Source organism: Puma concolor, chromosome E1 (assembly GCF_028749965.1).
Source record: "Puma concolor isolate L17-30 chromosome E1, mPumCon1.1.hap2, whole genome shotgun sequence".
NCBI lineage: Eukaryota > Metazoa > Chordata > Mammalia > Carnivora > Felidae > Puma > Puma concolor.
Window position 1 is genome coordinate 46121082 of NC_141680.1, and position 17511 is coordinate 46138592.

General features: G+C 48.1%; 1 protein-coding gene across 7 annotated transcripts; it reads right to left on the bottom strand.

Annotated features, from left to right (window-relative positions):
* Positions 1–438: 438 nt before the first annotated feature.
* Positions 439–16655, bottom strand: LOC147574450 (Golgi SNAP receptor complex member 2). 7 transcript variants are annotated; one of them, XM_086685530.1, is made up of 6 exons: positions 16250–16647; positions 9798–9862; positions 7910–8015; positions 6957–7089; positions 4950–5090; positions 439–1501 (listed from the first exon to the last, which is right to left on the bottom strand). In XM_086685530.1, the coding sequence occupies exons 1-6, from the start codon at positions 16276–16278 to the stop codon at positions 1340–1342; spliced, it is 636 nt and encodes a 211-aa protein (XP_086541656.1). In that variant the 5' UTR covers positions 16279–16647; the 3' UTR covers positions 439–1339. The 7 variants fall into 7 exon arrangements, with proteins under 7 accessions (XP_086541656.1, XP_086541655.1, XP_086541653.1 ...); XM_086685529.1 differs by having other exon boundaries at positions 7910–8018; positions 16250–16407; XM_086685527.1 differs by lacking the exon at positions 16250–16647 and adding an exon at positions 15992–16121 and having other exon boundaries at positions 7910–8046.
* Positions 16656–17511: the final 856 nt, after the last annotated feature.

Here is a 17511-nt window from a genome sequence, read left to right on the forward strand (position 1 = left end):
CAAAAAATAAACACACGAAGTAGGCGGAGCACGACGATCACAGGTGGAGTTAATACTGACCAGGTTTCCAGTTCTTCTGGGAAATTCTGAGATTGTTTTGTCTTGCCATAAGGCCACTGAGCCTACGGCTGTAGGGCCTGTGACAGATGAAAACACATCTGTCTAACCAAGTCTTTCTAGGATTCGCAGCTCTCAATCGCAACACAGAGGCTGGCTTTACGATAAATTCCACAACGCACAAGGTACTGGTACAGCCTTAATCTGGGGTTGGTCAGAGAAGGGAAAAGTCCCTGGTCCCTGAGATCAGAGACTCTCAGGACACCCGGGACGTCTCCAGGGTGGTGTCAGCCCACACCGGCTGGGTGGAATGGGGGCTTGGCTGGCAGCTGCTAATGGATTTCAGGGGAGGAAAGAGAGCAAAGAATCAGACACCAAAACTAGAGGAGATTCTGTAATGGACACATCACGGCAATGTTCTCCGGGCCAAAGGCCCACCAGAGCCCAGGTAGGATGCCAGGCCAGTCCTAGAACCACAGAAACCAATCATTCTGTTCACCACTGGGAAAAAAATCAGTGATGGGGGTCTTCAGCCTCAAGACTGAACACTCTCAGGGAATAACACTGGCCTCGCTTTAGACGGAGAAACACCCAACGGCCCTAATGTGGAAAATCTTACTCGCTGTCTGCAGTGGCATCGGTGCCTCTGCTTCCTCTAGGTAGTGGCTTCCAGGGAAGGGTGACAAGTACCAGCAATTAGTCATCTGCATGTCACTGGGGGGAGGGGGCACAAGACCATGGAAATTCATCTGTTATAATGACGCAGGAAAGCAGGCCTCTTTCCCCTCCTTTTGGCTTCTGCGCTGGGTTATCCGCGAGGAGCCAGAGAGGCCAAATGATGCCAAAGTGAATGGTCCTATGTGCAAGGCTCGCTATTGAAAGCCTTCCCGGGGCGAGCATCAGCTACGTGGACAAGAACAGCAAAACCATTCTTTCCCTCCCTCTTCTTTCTTCACCCCTTACCCTTACATCACTTCCACCCCTAGTGAGGGCGAGAGAGGGCGAGACAGAGCGAGAGCGAGAGAGAGAGGAGATACTCTCATTTCCTTAGGACCATGCATCTTGGTAGCATTCGCTTCCCCTCCAAGGTGTTACAGGAAACAGAGCAGGTCTGAAACGCTCGCTACGTTACAGATCACGATGACTCCCAGTGGTCTTCACAGTTAAGAAGGGCATACATTTAAGAAGGCAGCCTCTGGGCCCCCCTCTCTCTTTCACGCACACACACTCACACAGACTCTCGCACGGTGGGAACGACGCTCAGCCGCGGGGCGGGGCTGGCTCATGTCAGGTACTGCACCACGAGGAACATGACCACACAGGTGAGAAGCATGCCACCGATCATGAAGTACTTGTCCTGGAAAGCCCGCTTCTCAGTGAGCCGCATCACGGTGTTGGACAAGCCCAGCATGTTGGCAATGTCAAGGATCTTCTTCTGAGTCCCCTGGAGCAGACGAGAAAAGAAGGAAACACAAAGGTCAGCTCCTTTTGCCAAGGAATGGGACTTCTCCTAGAGACAGTCTCTTGGTCATACCTAAAAGCATAAGCAGCATCAATCCACTCTGTGGTCAAATGACTTTTGATCAAGGTACCAAAGCAAAGCAAGGAGGAAAGAAAAGCCTTTTCCACAAATGTGCAGGAATGATGGACCCTAGTACATATATATATCGTGGACATATATACATACGTGTCTCATATGTACCATACACATGTCTGTAAGAAGATCCTCAGTTCATATCATACACAAAAATTAATTTGAGATGGATCACAGAATTAAACATAAAGCTTCGAAAGGAAAACACAGGAGAATGAAACAACCCAGGTGTACATCCACCAGAGAATGGATAGACCACTTATAGTGTATCTGTACAGTGGGATATACTACTTGGCAATAAAAAGGACCTAATTACCAACTTGCAACAGTATGAATGAACCTGGAAAACATTCCTGAGAGGAAGAAGCCGCTCTTGGTAATACATTTATATGAAGTCTTCTAACAGGCAAAGCTACTCTACAGTGAGATAAATCAGAACGGTGGTTGCCTGGAAGGAAGGCAGGCAGGCTGGCTGGGAAAGCATGAGGGATTGTCCGGGGGCAATGAGGATGGTCTACGTCTTGACAGCAGTGTGAGTCACAAAGGTATATGCATCTGTCAAAATTCAAGGACCCGCACGAATTAGATCCGTACGCCTACTGTATGTATGTACGTTACACCTCAAGAGAAAATTTTAAAATGAGAACGTTTTACATATTTTTAAAAAAGGAAACCTCAGAAAACTTTTCCTCTGCTCCCTGACCCTAAAATCCTGGCTATCGGCCCGTTCACTGTGTGGAACACGGTGGGATTCTGCTGCGTCTAACGTGTGGGTCATTGTCCATGTTCGCGAGAGGGTCTGAAGCGGGTGACGTGGAATGACCGTCACCAACACAATGACCCCTTGTATACGTGCCATCAAGACCAAAAGAGTATTTTACTCCTAAATCAACAGCCCACAGCACTCAGCCTGCCCTTCCTCTCTGCTTTCCAATTTTTGTTCTTCTTTTTTTTTTTTTTTAAATTTTTTTTTTTTCAACGTTTATTTATTTTTGGGACAGAGAGAGACAGAGCATGAACGGGGGAGGGGCAGAGAGAGAGGGAGACACAGAATCGGAAACAGGCTCCAGGCTCTGAGCCATCAGCCCAGAGCCCGACGCGGGGCTCGAACTCACGGACTGTGAGATCGTGACCTGGCTGAAGTCGGACGCTTAACCGACTGCGCCACCCAGGCGCCCCCAATTTTTGTTCTTAAGAACACTTGACTGCTCACGAAGTGGCAAGTATAAACAGATGCTGGGCAGACCCCAACTTGCTTCCACACACGTGGCCCATCAGGATGGACGGCATCTAACCTCATGCCCCACGTTCAGTTTTTAAATGAACAACACATTAACGAGCAAGACAGAAGAGGCAGAAGTGAAAACAGCATGAGGCATCACGGACAGGCACTCGAACCCTGGGTTCAGCCCAGTGACGAACAAGCCTCCCTGGAAGAGATCTTTCGGGTCAAACTTTACCGTTGCCAGCGGAGGCCAGAGACATGTTTTTGCAACGACAGTGATGGTGAAATTTAGGCTCTTGCTAAAGATTCTGGTTAGCTCTGGAGCGCCTGGGTGGCTCAATCAGTTAAGCGTCCGCCTCGTGATCTCGGCTCAGGTCACGATCTCACGGTTTGTGAGATCGAGCCCCACACCGGGCTCTGCGCTGACACCTCGGGGCCTGCTTGGGAGTCTGTCTCTCTCTGCTCCTCCCCCACTTGCACGCACACCCTAAGTAAATTATAAGTAAACTCTAAAAAAAAAAAAAAAAAGATTCTGCTTAGCTCTGAAGGCAGATTATTTCATCCCTGCATGTAATACAAGTACCCAGCTTCTAAAATCACCTGAAAATTAACATAAATTTCAAAAAATGTATTCCTTTCCAGCCACAAATTTCCCCCAGCCATGGCCCAGCAACTTCACTCCTTTTAATGGTTTAGGCACGAGTGGGGTGGGAGGAGGATGGAGAGAATCAAGACCAAAAGGCGGGTAGGTAGCAGCGGGTGTACAGAGGAAACTGAATTAGAAACCTCACGTTCCGACCCCAACCGCCTCACTGGGCTGCCCTGCGCGTCCTTCTGGGGACAGCACAGGGGCAGATGCCACTGAGACTCCGCAGTGATATCAGACTTTGATAGGAAGCGAACATCGCTTTCGCAATAAGCTCTAACCCCCCACCGGGTCGACGTCAGTGCGACACGGGGAGGCTTGTCCTAAAAGGGTTTTACTGTTTTCCCGAGATATGGGCAATTTTCTAAAGAAAGGGCAGATTAATCATCACGTATCAGTTCAGATTACAGCAGGTGGCCGTTCAGAAAGAGGGGCACCTGCGAAGCTGTTGGAGACATACTTCCAGACCACCAGAAGCACCACGGCCGGCAGCAGGGCGTGAGGGTCACTTGCGGGCTGCCTGACCTTCTCCCTGGTGACGATGGCAGGGGCTGTGCAGCAATGTACTGAAGTCCCGCGGGGCTGACGGGCTCAACGCGGTCCAACAAAAACTAAGATAAATCTCACACTTCCGAGTGACTGTTTCTCACAGTTCAGTGGCTGGGAGTGCTGCGTTCACAGGGGACCACACCCTGATAATAGGCACAGCCCACACCCCATTATCCATTAGAGCTGATACAGGAAAAGGGCTGAGGCTGAAACATCATGACTGACATCAGAATCTGTGTAATGTTTCTGTAAACCACTCCCAGGGGGTTTGAGCCTCGGCCAGTGGGGCGGGGCTTCTAGGAATACCTGGGACTACGGAGAGGGCAGCTGCTACGGGCCAGCCCAGATGCTCTAGAAGCCCTTCTGTGCCTGCGGCTAGTCAACCCAGGCAGCCCTCCGGCCCCGCCCACAGGGGCTCAGTTACGAGAGCACAAAAGGTCTCGGCTATCAGGTGGTCGGCAGGAGGGGCTCTCCGGGAAACCACGTGAGGGCGAGGGGCCACGTGTGGCCACGTGTGCCTTCTCAGAATCGTGCATTCTGTAATTTCGGCAGTTGTGGGATTTCTTGGTCTTAGTGGTGCCTATCGTAGCAGCCACTTTCATGGTAAGTTCAGTAACGGAAAAAGACCCAGATACCAAGTGATGCCAAATTATGGTTCGTCGCAAGCACAAGTAGCAGCTGCGGGCGAAGGGAAGGTGGTCACTTGTGGACTCCTCATACTTCAGCGCCAAAAGAAAGGACCCCAGACTCAGGGCTCTGTCTCACCACCAAAGTAACAAAACGCGAGGATACGTAACCAAGACGTCAACGCGGGTACCCAACTGGTGGATGAGGCCAGAACGAAGGGCCTCCTCCCTGTCCCCCAGAAAAGCCCCCACCTTCAAGGTCAGTCTCTGGGCCCTCAGTCCGTCCAGAATACTGTGCCCGCCTCCGATGAGGTCGTCCATGCCATGGTGAATTTTCTGGAGGGAGGAGTTGAAATGCAGCGAGCTATCCATTGGGATGGTCGTGTCAGAGTCCTGTGAAAGAGACGCAGGCACAGGATTAGCTCTGCCGCCTGCTCAGCTCCTGGGGTCCCAGCGGGTCTGACTGCTCCGCCTGTCGGCCAAGGCCAAGCCAGAGAGACAGCCAGATGCACACGGCCTGTGAATTCCTGCCTCTCCACCATGACCACCACTTAAGAAGGAACATCAGTCCTGCAAGGTCTTGCTGGGCTTCTCCTGAAGGCTTTCTCTGACTACTCCCCTATTAACTTAGCTTGTTCCAAATGTTCCTTTCCTGGGCTTTCCCTTAACACAGTATTACAGGTTTGCTTTTGTTCTGCAGCTGTTTTATCTACAGCTGTCGCTGCACTTAGACGGAGTCTGACTAAGGACAAAGGAGACGAAGGCCTAATGGGTGGTCGGGATGGGACAATTCTCCTCAGCGGTCCAGAAAGGGCTGTAAAGAAATGAAGGAAGAAAAAAACTGACACCGATCAAGTACTTTCCACCCTGATGCCCATTACCCTAAGCTCACTTAATCCTTATCCTAACGTTATAACACAGTTACTGTACTATCCCCATTTTAGAGGTGAAGAAACTGAAGCTCAGAGAGGTCTAAGATCACACAGAGCTGTTCAGTCCAGCGGGGCCTGTATCTCACTACTGAGTGCAGAGCCGGCCCTCTTAACCATCCTGTGGGAAGAAACACTGAGACTGGCCTCAGGGCTCTAAGTTTACACCAGAAGCGGACTGGATACAGAAGGCAGTCAGGACTGGCCATAGTTCCCTTCTTTCCCGCCTCCCGACAATCGCACATTCTTCTGCCATGCCCGGTCATTCTCCCCTCTTTCAATCACCACGAAGAGGTACGCTTTTGAAAGGCAGCTATGAAAACTTGAAACTACCGGAAGGAAGGAAGGAAGGAAGGAAGGAAGGAAGGAAGGAAGGAAGGAAGACAGACAGCTGTGCCCACCACTATGCCTCCAACACGTCCTCATCACACTTCTGAATTGTTAATCAGTGTTACTTGACTGCTTACTCTAGAGAAGCAGAAACTACACAGGCACATTCTGAAACACTCAGGGAAATTTCCTGCAAGTGTGGACACAGCAGAGACTTAAGCATCTGTGAAACGTGGGCTGATTTGAATTCTGAGGGCAGGCTTAGAGAGCTAAGACCTCTTTAGAAAATGAACCTCTCTGTTAAAACAAAACAACCCAAAACCCACCTCACTTGGTGGAAATACATTATAAGGGACCTGAAAAAGGCCAGTGTGTCCTCTAGCCATCAACAGCCATGTGCAGGAATGGATCCTATTAAGACCGAGGGGCAGGGGCAAGGGTCTCCCAAAAACCAAACATGCACACCAACCAGGCCACTTTCGAACAGGCTCAAGTCAAGCAATCCATCCAAAACAAAAGACCTGTTAACAAATTCCTCCAAATTGCTGCTCAGATTTGGGGCAAAACCATTTTAAGGCATCTGACACGGGAACCACACACATACACAGCACGATGGCAAGTGCCTGCAGGCAGCTTTGAAATGCTGCCCCTCATGACAAATGGTTTCCGTTCTCATCATCTGTCTCTACCTGATCAGAAACCGTTTCCACCATGGGAACTTCCACCTCTCAGTCAAACCCAGGTCATTTTCACCCCTGCCCACTCCTTCACTTTAACTGCTTCCACTTCGGGTTTTCGTGTTAGAGAAGGAGGTTCCCTGTCTAGGTCTAGTGTCTGTGGCAAGGCACAAAGCCCACTGTTACTTCCAGTCCATCGGCTTCGGACACCCCCTACAAAGATGAAGCTCCAGGACCCGAGTTTCAGTGGCGATGAGCTGCCGAGTGCCTGTAGACACTGCCCCCCCACCTCCTCCCGCCCCCCAACCAGGAGCCTGGCTTACGTTAGTGGTGAAGGTTCGAGACAGAAGTTCCTCTCGCTGTCTCTCCTGCTGCTCCCTGGCGTATCGCCGATGCTGGAAGTTTCTGAGAGCAGTCTGCAGGTGCTGGACATCATACTTTAACTGGTCAACACGACTGGAATCGATGGAGACAGAGATTACATTCCAGAAACCCAGGGCCGCACATTTTGAGCGGCCAGCCTTCGTATTCAAGAAAGATGCTTCCTTACTTCTCCCTACACCACTGCATGCTGTCCCCACCAAAATGATCTGATTTTGATCACTGATGTTGAAAACAAAGAAGCGGCCTGTGGTTAAAGTACGGTTGTAGCACAAGAGATCCCAACAGCTTCACTTAAGCATCTGCTGGTCTCTGATTCTGGATGCATGACAGGGAACAGGTGACAGGAAGCAGGCTCAACGACCTCTCCCTGACCTGCCATGGATTATATCGCTTTTCAAGAAGGAGCCCAAGGGCACCTTTCGAGTAAAGCAACAACAAAGTTTCATAAGAACTTTTGGGAGCAGGGGCTGGGCTGGAGGTGGTGAGGGTTTTCATTTGAATTTCATGGCGGAGCATCAAATGTTAGATCAGTATTTCATTATAAATCGGCTGACTGAAGTGATTAAGGGCAAGATTTCATCTCAATCCAAGAATGCAGCAAGAACCAGAGGGCAGTGCACACCTCCCTGGCTGCTGGAGGCTTCAAGTAAGGCCACGGGTCTGGCCAGAAAAACGGTATTGGAGGCAAAATTTCAAAATGACCCAATGTAAGGAGACACAGGCTTCTGAGCCCCTAACCTCACAGGCTTTTTATTTTGAGGAAATATCACTGAAACGAAACCGTGCCCTTTAGGGGGACTTCATCTTCACAGAGTCTCGGTTTTTCAATGTGTAAATGGATTTTCAGAATATCTGACAGCCTCCCCTGGACAAGAGGCGTCACAACACTCACAGTTTGGCATTCTGTCTTTTGTTCGGGGGCTCCTTGCTGGACAGAATCTCCAGACGTTCTAGATGGCTGAATATCTGGTCAATGCTTGCTTGGATTTCGTTTTCTACTACTGCACAAAAGAGAAAAAAGAGTAATTGCTGGAAAAGAGACAGTGAGCTTAAATCAGAATGATACAATAAACATGTCTTTTTCCATATCCAATAAATTCAAAGAAACCCATTCGAAAAGGAGAAAAACGCATATCGTACTGAAGAATGGAAAAAAAGTCAAGTGATACTGATTCTGTAAATGTTGTTCTAAACACACACATACATATATACATGTAGCTGTTAATGTCATAGCCATGCCAATTGTTTAAAAAGCTACAGATAAATCTGTAGAAATAAATTTCCTGCCTTTAGAAAATAAAATGAATATTTGGGTTGTCCAAATAAAATATTTTAAGCAAAATGCAGTATCTTCTGAAACAGAATGAGGTCTCTTTTCCTTTGAGATTATTCTCAGATACGAGTTATAAATATCTAGTAAGAAGGCTGCCAATTGAATTCCCTACAGTAATGAGGTTAAAAGAAAAAAAAGCACAAAGGGGAAGATTAGTGTGTGAAACACAGAGAAGAGCTCCCTTGAGGCTTTCCATAAGGACGGGCAGGCTGATGCTGGAATCCCCAAAATAGACTGAATATCACTAGGAAAGGCCCAGGAAAGAATCCACAGAGGTAAAGATATGATAAATACAGTCATTTTCCTTATCCCTCTTGATAAACAGTCAACATGACCTCTTTTCCATTTCTAATCATGTGACAGTGAGACTGCTGGGAAGGCAAACAAAGCAGATGGATAGGAACTAAACCGCGTACAAAAAGGGCACCCAGGGGGGCGTCTGGGTGGCTCAGTCGGTTAAGCATCCGACTGTGCCCGACTGCTGATTTCAGCACAGGTTGCGGTCTCACGGTTCGTGGGATCGAGCCCCACACCAGGGTCTCTGACAGCTCAGAGCCTGTTTGGGATTCTCTCTCTCTCCCTCTCTCTCTGCCCCTCCCCTGCTTGTGTGCTCTCTCTCTCTCAAATAAATAAATAAATAAATAAATAAATAAATAAATAAACAAACAAACAAACATTAACACACACACAAAAAAAAGGTACCCAGATTGCTTGTTGCCCAATAAAGACACGACAGTAAAGAAGCAATGTGACCCTCCTAGGCCAACCTGCAGCAGCTGACATATGCACTCTAGATTAGAACAGGGTGGGGCACAGAACCCAGAAAAGAGATGCTTTCGATGCTCCGAAAAGGAGGCATGAGCAAACAGAAAAGGGCATAGCGACAGCCAAGCGGGGAGGTGAACGGGTGGCTTCAGCAACGTGTGGGCAACCAGTGGCTTCTGTTGTGGCCAGCTCAGAGAAAGGACCTTTTCTGGCCAACAGAAAACTGTAAAACAGAAAGCAGCACTCTTCTCAAATGAAACCACAGTGTGGGAACTACACTAATTAATATTGCTATTCGTTTCTGAATAATCCTCCTAAAAAGCCACCGTTCTCAGCTCAGAAGAAATGACCAATTCCAGTTAAACATCTCTGAATTTGTACGGAGTACATTCCTCCCAGGGCTCGGTAATTAGATTAAGACAGAGGAGAGGAGGTCCATTCCCACAGGGCCCTGTCAGGGTGAGTTGAGGGGTAATGGGGGATAAGGCCTGTGGGATTCCACGGGGCGCAATGAGAGAAGTCAGAGGCTTTGCCAGAGGGTTTTTCTGTCCACCCCTAACAACAGAACTCCTTCGGCATGGAATCATTAAGCCCCTGAGGCAGCAAGGCGGTCAGGAAACCCAGCCCATTAGCATCGTGTCATCGGGAGAAAGGACTCTGGTCTCCATAGTTAATTACTCACAGTGCAGAGACTGCTTGTCCGCGGTCTCCAGGCGTCCCATGTGAGACTGGATCTCGTGGACCTGCCTATCAAAGGAAGAGAGAGGAAATGAGTGAGACAGGAGTCATCGACAGTGCTTCGGTCAGGAAAGACAAATTTTCTGATGCCAACGTGTAACTGATTTAAATCGACAGCATCACTGAACTGTAAACTTTGTTAAGTGGCACTTTAGGCCACATGTTTTGGCCCGGTTTCTAATATTTTACCATGAATATTAATAAGAACACTAACAGGCGGCGCTTACTAAGTGCCTGCCACATCGGAGACATTCTGCAAAGTCAATAACCCTATGCGGAAAGGACCATTATCATCTTCGTTTTATAAATAAGACAACAGAAGCCCAGAAAGGTTATGTAACTTGTTCAAGGTCACACAGCAAGTGATAAACCTCAATACGGACCCAGCCAATCCCACTCTCTTGTTCTTTGACCCGATGTGCTGAGCACTGGTCTGTACTAGGGAGAGTCAAAGGGCAAGAAAGATATAATCCTTGTCCTTGAGAAACAATGTAATTAGGAATGACAGGCCAGAGAGACATGACAAGTCCCAAGAAGATTTAGGGGAACATCACTACATGTAAGTGTAAACAAAAAGGAAGCCGAGGGGCTCCGCGCAGTGGCGTGGTGCCAAGGAAACGTAAGAAAATAAGAGTAAAAGCTGGCGGAACCCGGTGGCGTCACGTGAGTTCTAAAGAGCACTCTGAAGACCGAAACTTGACCTGATGAGGGAAGAGATGAAGAAAAGGATCGGCAAAAAGGCACGTGGATTACAAGCAGGTGGGCCTGCCCGGAAGCGAGTAGGGGTCGGAGGGGAGAAGGGATGAGGCGCTCAGTGCGAGAAAACTATCAGAGGAAGGTCCTGAAAGACGGGGATGTCCCGTCCGGTAAAGGCCTTTCCCTGGCAATCCCAGGCGAGTGCCACCTCATTGGGAAATGCGACACCGTACCCTGGCTCGCCAGTGTGGTCTCAGGTGGCGGGCCCTAGCGTGCTCTCCGGAGGCTCCTTGGGGCTTGACCAAGGTCACCCCCAGAGCCCTTCCTAGCAGTCGTCTGAGATCAGTTCTGGAATACTGCCTATGCTACCCCAACAACGGGCTCCTGGTGCTTCCGGTCTCTCACATCAGAGCCACAGGAAAGCAGTCTGCTGAGCAACTATATCACCTCCAACCCTTGAGGGAAAGGTCAGCAACCAGCCTCCACCATGAGCACCACAATCTGTGAACCCAAATTTACCAATGCAAGCCAGAAGCCCAAACTGGGTTTCAACTCTGTCTTGTCTTTTCCAGGGCTTTCCTGCGGACTCTAAACATGACCCACGGCACCAGAAGCAAGGCCAGCGCTCTACTGAGTCTGAGCGCACCTGGGTAAGACCCACAGCCCTGAAAGGAAACTAGAAATCACCACTAGAGATGGAGGGACCAGACTGCTCCTCCGGTAAGATAGGTCCTGATAGTGTAGAATGAGGGCACGTGGAGGTACGGAGGTAGATGGAGGAACACAGCTTGAGTTAACCAACATCTGGGTCAGGGTAACCACAGAGACAGCAAGAGGACTGCACGGCGACGCCGATGGGAAGACAATTCGGATTTTACCGAAGGCCTGCACGTAGGCCATGAGGTAAGTTGTCAATGGCAGCTTCATAGAGCAAATGTGAAAATTAGCAGTGTTGACAGGAACGGGAACAGAAGAAAAAAGGGAGGGGGGCAGGGGGCAAAGAGTATCCAAGACAACTCTGAATCAAGTATGAGAGGGATGGCCTGGTCCACCTGCTATGAGGACTTATGACAAAGCCATAATAACAACACAAAACCAAACAAAACAACATCATTGCAGTGCGGAGACAGACAAACCCTAACCCTGACCCAGGAGCAAAGAATAGAGTCCAGACACAAAAAGAAACGCAAGATGGTTTAAAGCCCAAATGTAAAAGGCAAGGCTTTACAATTTTCTGGAGAAAATACAGGAATGCATACTATGACTTCAGGTTGAAGAAGAATTTCCTAAACAAGGCAAAAAACAATACTGTCCCCCAAACCACACACACCACAAGACTCGTCAATTTGACTACATTAAAACAAAAAACCTGTCTACACCAAAGACGCTCTAAAAAAATAAAATAAAAAGACAGGCAGAGACTGGAAGATACCCGCGGCAGATAAGAAAGGACTAATGTCTAGAGTATATTAAAAAATGCTGCAAATCAACAGGAAAAGTCAAAGCACTTTTGTAAAATGGGCAAAGAGCAAATGACAGAAAAGAAAACCCAAACATATCTATATCTATATCTATATCCATATCTACATCTATATCTATATCTATTATTCCACTTGACTAGTAATCAGAAGAATGCAAAGTCAAAATAATGAGATAGTACATTTCTCCCATGGATTGACAAATACTTTAAACTTTAAGGACGAGGGCTTCATGGCAGGCTAAATAATGGTACCCAAGGGATGCTAGCCAAGATTTCCAGCATTCTACCACAGGACTGCCTTCAGCTCTACGTTTTGTTCAAGATTTTTTAACAAACCAACTTACGTTGATGACATTTGCACATCACTCTGTGCTAATGAGCCTAGGTTAGGATGTTGTACCACAAAACAAATAGTAATATTTTCATTTAGGCTAAAATAGTAAGATGAAATTTGTCAGGGATGAAAAGCATTCCCACTTAAGACTTTTTTAAAAAGTCCCCAATGTACAATATCAAGTGGCATTCCATCCTGGGAGCTGTCTGTTAAAGGCCCCTATTAAAGACTTCCCCTGACGGAAGATGGATGAAGAGGATGACCGGGAAAGAGTCTAGAAGTCAAGTCATGAAGAGGAATGGTCAAAAGAGCTAGTGATAATAAGCCTCTGAGAAAAGAAAAGAAAGAAAAGAAAAGAAAAGAAAAGAAAAGAAAAGAAAAGAAAGAAAAGAAAAGAAAAAAAGAGAAGAGAAGAGAAGAGAAGAGAAGAGAAGAAAAGAAAAGAAAAGAGAAAAAAGAAAAGAGAAAAAAAACCCTCCATTAAAATGGGGCAGCTGGTGCTTTTCAAATACGTAGAGCTGACATACAGGCAGAGGAATGGGCTCATTCTCCACTGTGGCTCCTGAAGGGAGAGCCAGAACCAAGAGCCCCATTCAAGAGGGTAGCTTTCAGCTCAACATGCCCCTCCCCACAAAAACCCCAGAATAATTATGAACTCTCTCTCTTCAAGCAAAGGAAGAAGGGGGGCGCCTGGGTGGCTCAGTCAGTTGAGCGTCGACTCTTGGTAGGCTCAGGTCATGATCTCATGGTTCATGGGTTCGAGCCCCGTGTCGGGCGGGCTCTGCGCTGACAGCTGGGAGCCTGCTTGGGGTTCTCCCTCTCTCTGTGCACCACCCCCCCAACTCGTGTTCTTTCTCTCTCTAAACTTAAAAAAAAGAAAAAAGAAAAAAAGGAAGAAGAAAAAGAGCTCCTGCATGTTTAAACACAGGGTACATGAACTGCTTCGGGTTTTATAAAGGGTCTTCCTGACTACAGGGAGTTGGAATGGAAGATTTTGCCAGTCCCTTCCAATTTTTAAAGTCTATGAGGACAGGGTGAGAGATGATGGCAACACTCACCCTATAAACACCCTTCAGGTGGCTTATACCGTTTTCTAAGCCAAAATGGACAAACTTTAAAGTTGCAGGGAAACAATACTGACTTCTCCCACCTAAGCTCCGAATGCTTTGAATGAACTAGAAGAGATACGGCCAAGAAAATGATTCCAATCTCTACATTTCATGCCTGGGAGGAAATCAAATGCAAAACAACAAAGCAAGCAGGCATGGCATACGGGGGACTACTATGTGGCAAGTCTGTTTTAAACCGAACTGGGAATTCAGACAACACACTTGAAGCCAATAAGGAACAGGTGATGCACAGGCAGGACTTGGGGCGGGCGGGGGGGGGGGGGGGGAAGAGGTGGACACTAGAAACCAGAAGTCTTAGCCCTGTCCAACATGGGGTCCGTGGTGGGCTTAGGTAATGACATCACCAAGCAGAGAGACCTAATAGTAAGAAAACAAGGTCACTGTTGCTGACTAAAAACAAACAAACAAACAAACAAACAAACAAACAAATCCAGTCTGTAGAAATGAAATTGCTTTTTTAAAGTCCATGGAACTACTCTCATCCTTTCATATACACCTATTTTGTATCCATGCTGCCTCTGACCCCTACGAGCAGGGAACAGTTTTAGAGTTAAAAGATACTGGTTGCAAGTTCTGGTCCCACTATGGACTGGCTGAGGAACCAGGAACAAGCCATTTAACTCCTTGGTGCCTCAGTCTCCGATAAAACAGGGTACACACATGAATCAATAGTCACAATTATTTACAGGCTCATAGATCCAAATGCAATATGAAATTGCTGTGTAACCTTTACGGCATCATACAAACATTTGTGGTTGTTTTTGCTTTACTTAAAAGTAGTGGGAACCATCTGGTCATTTTCACCTCACCCACCTTGCCGCTTCTACATTGAGCCTCTCACCAGAAGGCAAAATCAAAAAAAGGAAAAACTGGTCTTCAGATAAGGTAACAGTTTTCACACCCAGCTGCTCACCAAAATCACTTGGAGAGCTTGTTAAAAATAGAGCTTCTTGTGCTCCAGACCTACTGAATCGGAAGCTCTAGGGATAGAGGGACCTAGGTGGCTTAGTCGGCTAAGTGTCCGGCTTCAGCTCAGGTCATGATCCCACGATTCGTGGGTTCGAGCCCCGCTTTGGGCTCTGTGCTGACAGCTTGGAGCCTAGAGCCTGCTTCGGACTCTGTAGCTCCCCCCCTCTCTCTCCCCCTCCCCCACTCACACTCTAATTCTCAAAAATAAACATTTTTTAAAAAATTAAAACCGAAAAGAATCTCTAGAGATAATAAGGTCCAGGGCACTGAGTGATCCTAGACTATACAGGGGACAAATATAGACACCTCTACAACCACTTGAATATCAAAAATAGAAGCCTGGCCACTTATTCATCTATAAAGTTCATCCTAATGCAGTATTACTTAAGCATAAAATGTTTATTCTGATTTTCACCTCCCCTCCCTCCCCCACTCATTGCTCAGGCAGTTAAGAAGGAGTTTTCAAGATACAGAACTTTCAAGTACTGATTTCATTCCAATGTACTGTCAGGGACATGGCCAGAGATAACCACAAAGTGGGTTCAAAGTTCCAGTGAAATTAAGATGCTCAGTTACTGTTGTGTCAATTCAGCCTCAATCATTAATTTCTGCAACTGCAAAAGTTAATTGCTGACGCTCGCAGGATTGTGTGTTTCCTTTTAAGACACTCAATCACCAGTATCATGAAGCGGAAAGGAGCCTCAAAGTTTATGAGCTCCAAACTAACATTTTATAGATCAGAAAAAGAAGTCTAGAACCAGAACTCCCAGGACTGGTTCAATACTTCAGGGGAAAGACACACTAAAAGATCTGTCCTTTCTTAGTAACACAAAAATAATTCTATTTCATTCCTTTTCCAATGGACTCACAGGTCTGATTATTTAAGTTCCATCATATATATAGATATAAAAATTTTTTTCTAAAGTAGTCTCCACGCCCAGCTTGAAGCTTAACACAGGGCTTGAACTCACCACCCAGAGATCAAGCCGTGAGCTGAGATCAAGAGTCAGATGTCCAACCGACTGAGCCACACAGGCGACCCGTCCCTTCTTATACTTTTTATATGAGAATAGGGCTCCCAGGGTAAGAGCAAATTCTGTCGTTTTAAATCTGTTACAAAGTAGGTTTTATATCTGCACTCAAACCAAACACTTCATCATTATGGTCTCTGGTATAAACCAAATCAAAAGAAAAGGGAAAAAAGTGTAGCAGCAACAACAGATTAGTGTCAATCAAGAGTTGGGGCCGACGTCATTTAGGAGCTGTGAGTTACAATGAAACTTATTCTGACGACCTTAGCTCAATGATGGATCTTTCTAAACTAAAGAAGATTCCGTTTGTATTGTTCCTTTACACTCCATCCAATCCTGCCACACCTTAGATTTTTTTCGGACGTCCCTGGGCTCTCCAAGTGAATAGTAAACTAGGTGTAGGGGCCCTGACTCCCACCATCTCTACCAACCCAGAGCAGTGAGTTGGCAGGTGCTGGACAAACAATTTATCATCTGTAAGTGTGACTTTCCCTTCACCTAGTCTACTTAGCAGGTAGTCGCGGCCTCGAAGATCCCATGAGCCGTCCGGCCCAACGTCCCCACGCATCAGGCCGGACCCTCCATCCGGCGCCGACTTGGGCATCCCGCCAGAGACAGAACTTCCGAGCCGCCCCCGGCAGCGCCCCGGCGGAAGGACTCGGCCTCCACACTGGCGGGCGCCCGAGGCCCCAGCCAGGGGAGCCGGCCTCGCCCAGCCTGGCTGCGCCCCCGCCCGTGCCCCGACGCGGCCCTCACTTGTGCGTTTGCTGGTACAACGGCTCCATGTCGCCGGCCCCGCCGGGTCCGGCCCTGGCTTCCTTGGAACACGTCCTCACGGCCCCCCTTCCGGCTTCCGGCTACCGGCTTCCGGTCGCAGGACCCGCCCCCTCCTGCCGGCCAGGGCTGCCCCGGCGCGCGCCCTGCCGGTGGTGATGGAGACAGAGGAGGAGGGCGACGGGAGAAGAGGCCCGGACAAAAAGGCTAAGGGTAGTCAGAGGCACTGCCGCAGATCGGGGACGAGGAAGCATAGTTGTGGGTAGGGGGGCGGGCTTCGGCATCGAGTCAGGCGTTGACAAGGGCAGTCGGAGAAGTAGGGACGTGAGGTCCTCAGAGCAAAGCTGCAGGAGAGCTGGTGGACACCTGCCATTCCCCAGCGGAGGCAGGCGGGGGGGCGCTGTACTCGCTCTGCTTCCCAGTAAACTGCTCAGTTGTGGGTCTGGAGCTTGCGCTCCGCTGGGCTCCTGTGCGCAAGCATCTCCTATGTCAAATATGTCCGGTTACTAGTTCCCCCCCCCCCCCCCCCCCATTTATCCTTCCAATAAACTCCCAATGAATGAGTGGTAACCGTGTCTCGTGTGCTGTGGGGAAACCGGGTTCCTCTTGCCCTCAAGAGAGGTCGCGGTCTAGGAAAGGAAGTGAGATAAGGGTACAAATAAACAGCTGCAAGGGAGAAAGTCCAAAAAGACAGCCGAGCTAGGGTCAGCCCCGTCGGAGATTCAGGAAAGACTTAATGTAGGAGGTGGCATTTGAGTTAAGACTTGAAGGATTTGGACGCTTCGGTCTCTCCACGTGGACCTAACCCATGTCCACCCTCCAGGCTTATCTGCAGTTCCTCCCAAGGGAGGAGATGTTCCTCTTCCTTTGACAAGTTGATGCTTTTATTTTCCTGTATCCTGGAGCCCACCCAGTCTTGTGTCCTAAGAGACCGTCCACCCATGTACATTCTTTCCCTAACATTTTCCCACTTATTCTAATATTTATTAATGAGCACCTGCTATTACCAGGCACGGATATTGGAGGAGGAATACAAGTAATGTAACCCTCAAATCTCTCATCTCTCATAACCTGTTGAGAGGGTTAGTCACGCCCTCAAGCAACATTATCAGGTCGATTAAGTACTACAATTGATATTCTGGAGAAAAGCAAGAAGGGTTCATGGACTAAACAGGCTATGAATGGGGCCTTCAAGAATCAATAGAGTTTTAACAGTATCTTACACAAGCTCACTACTCTGTAAA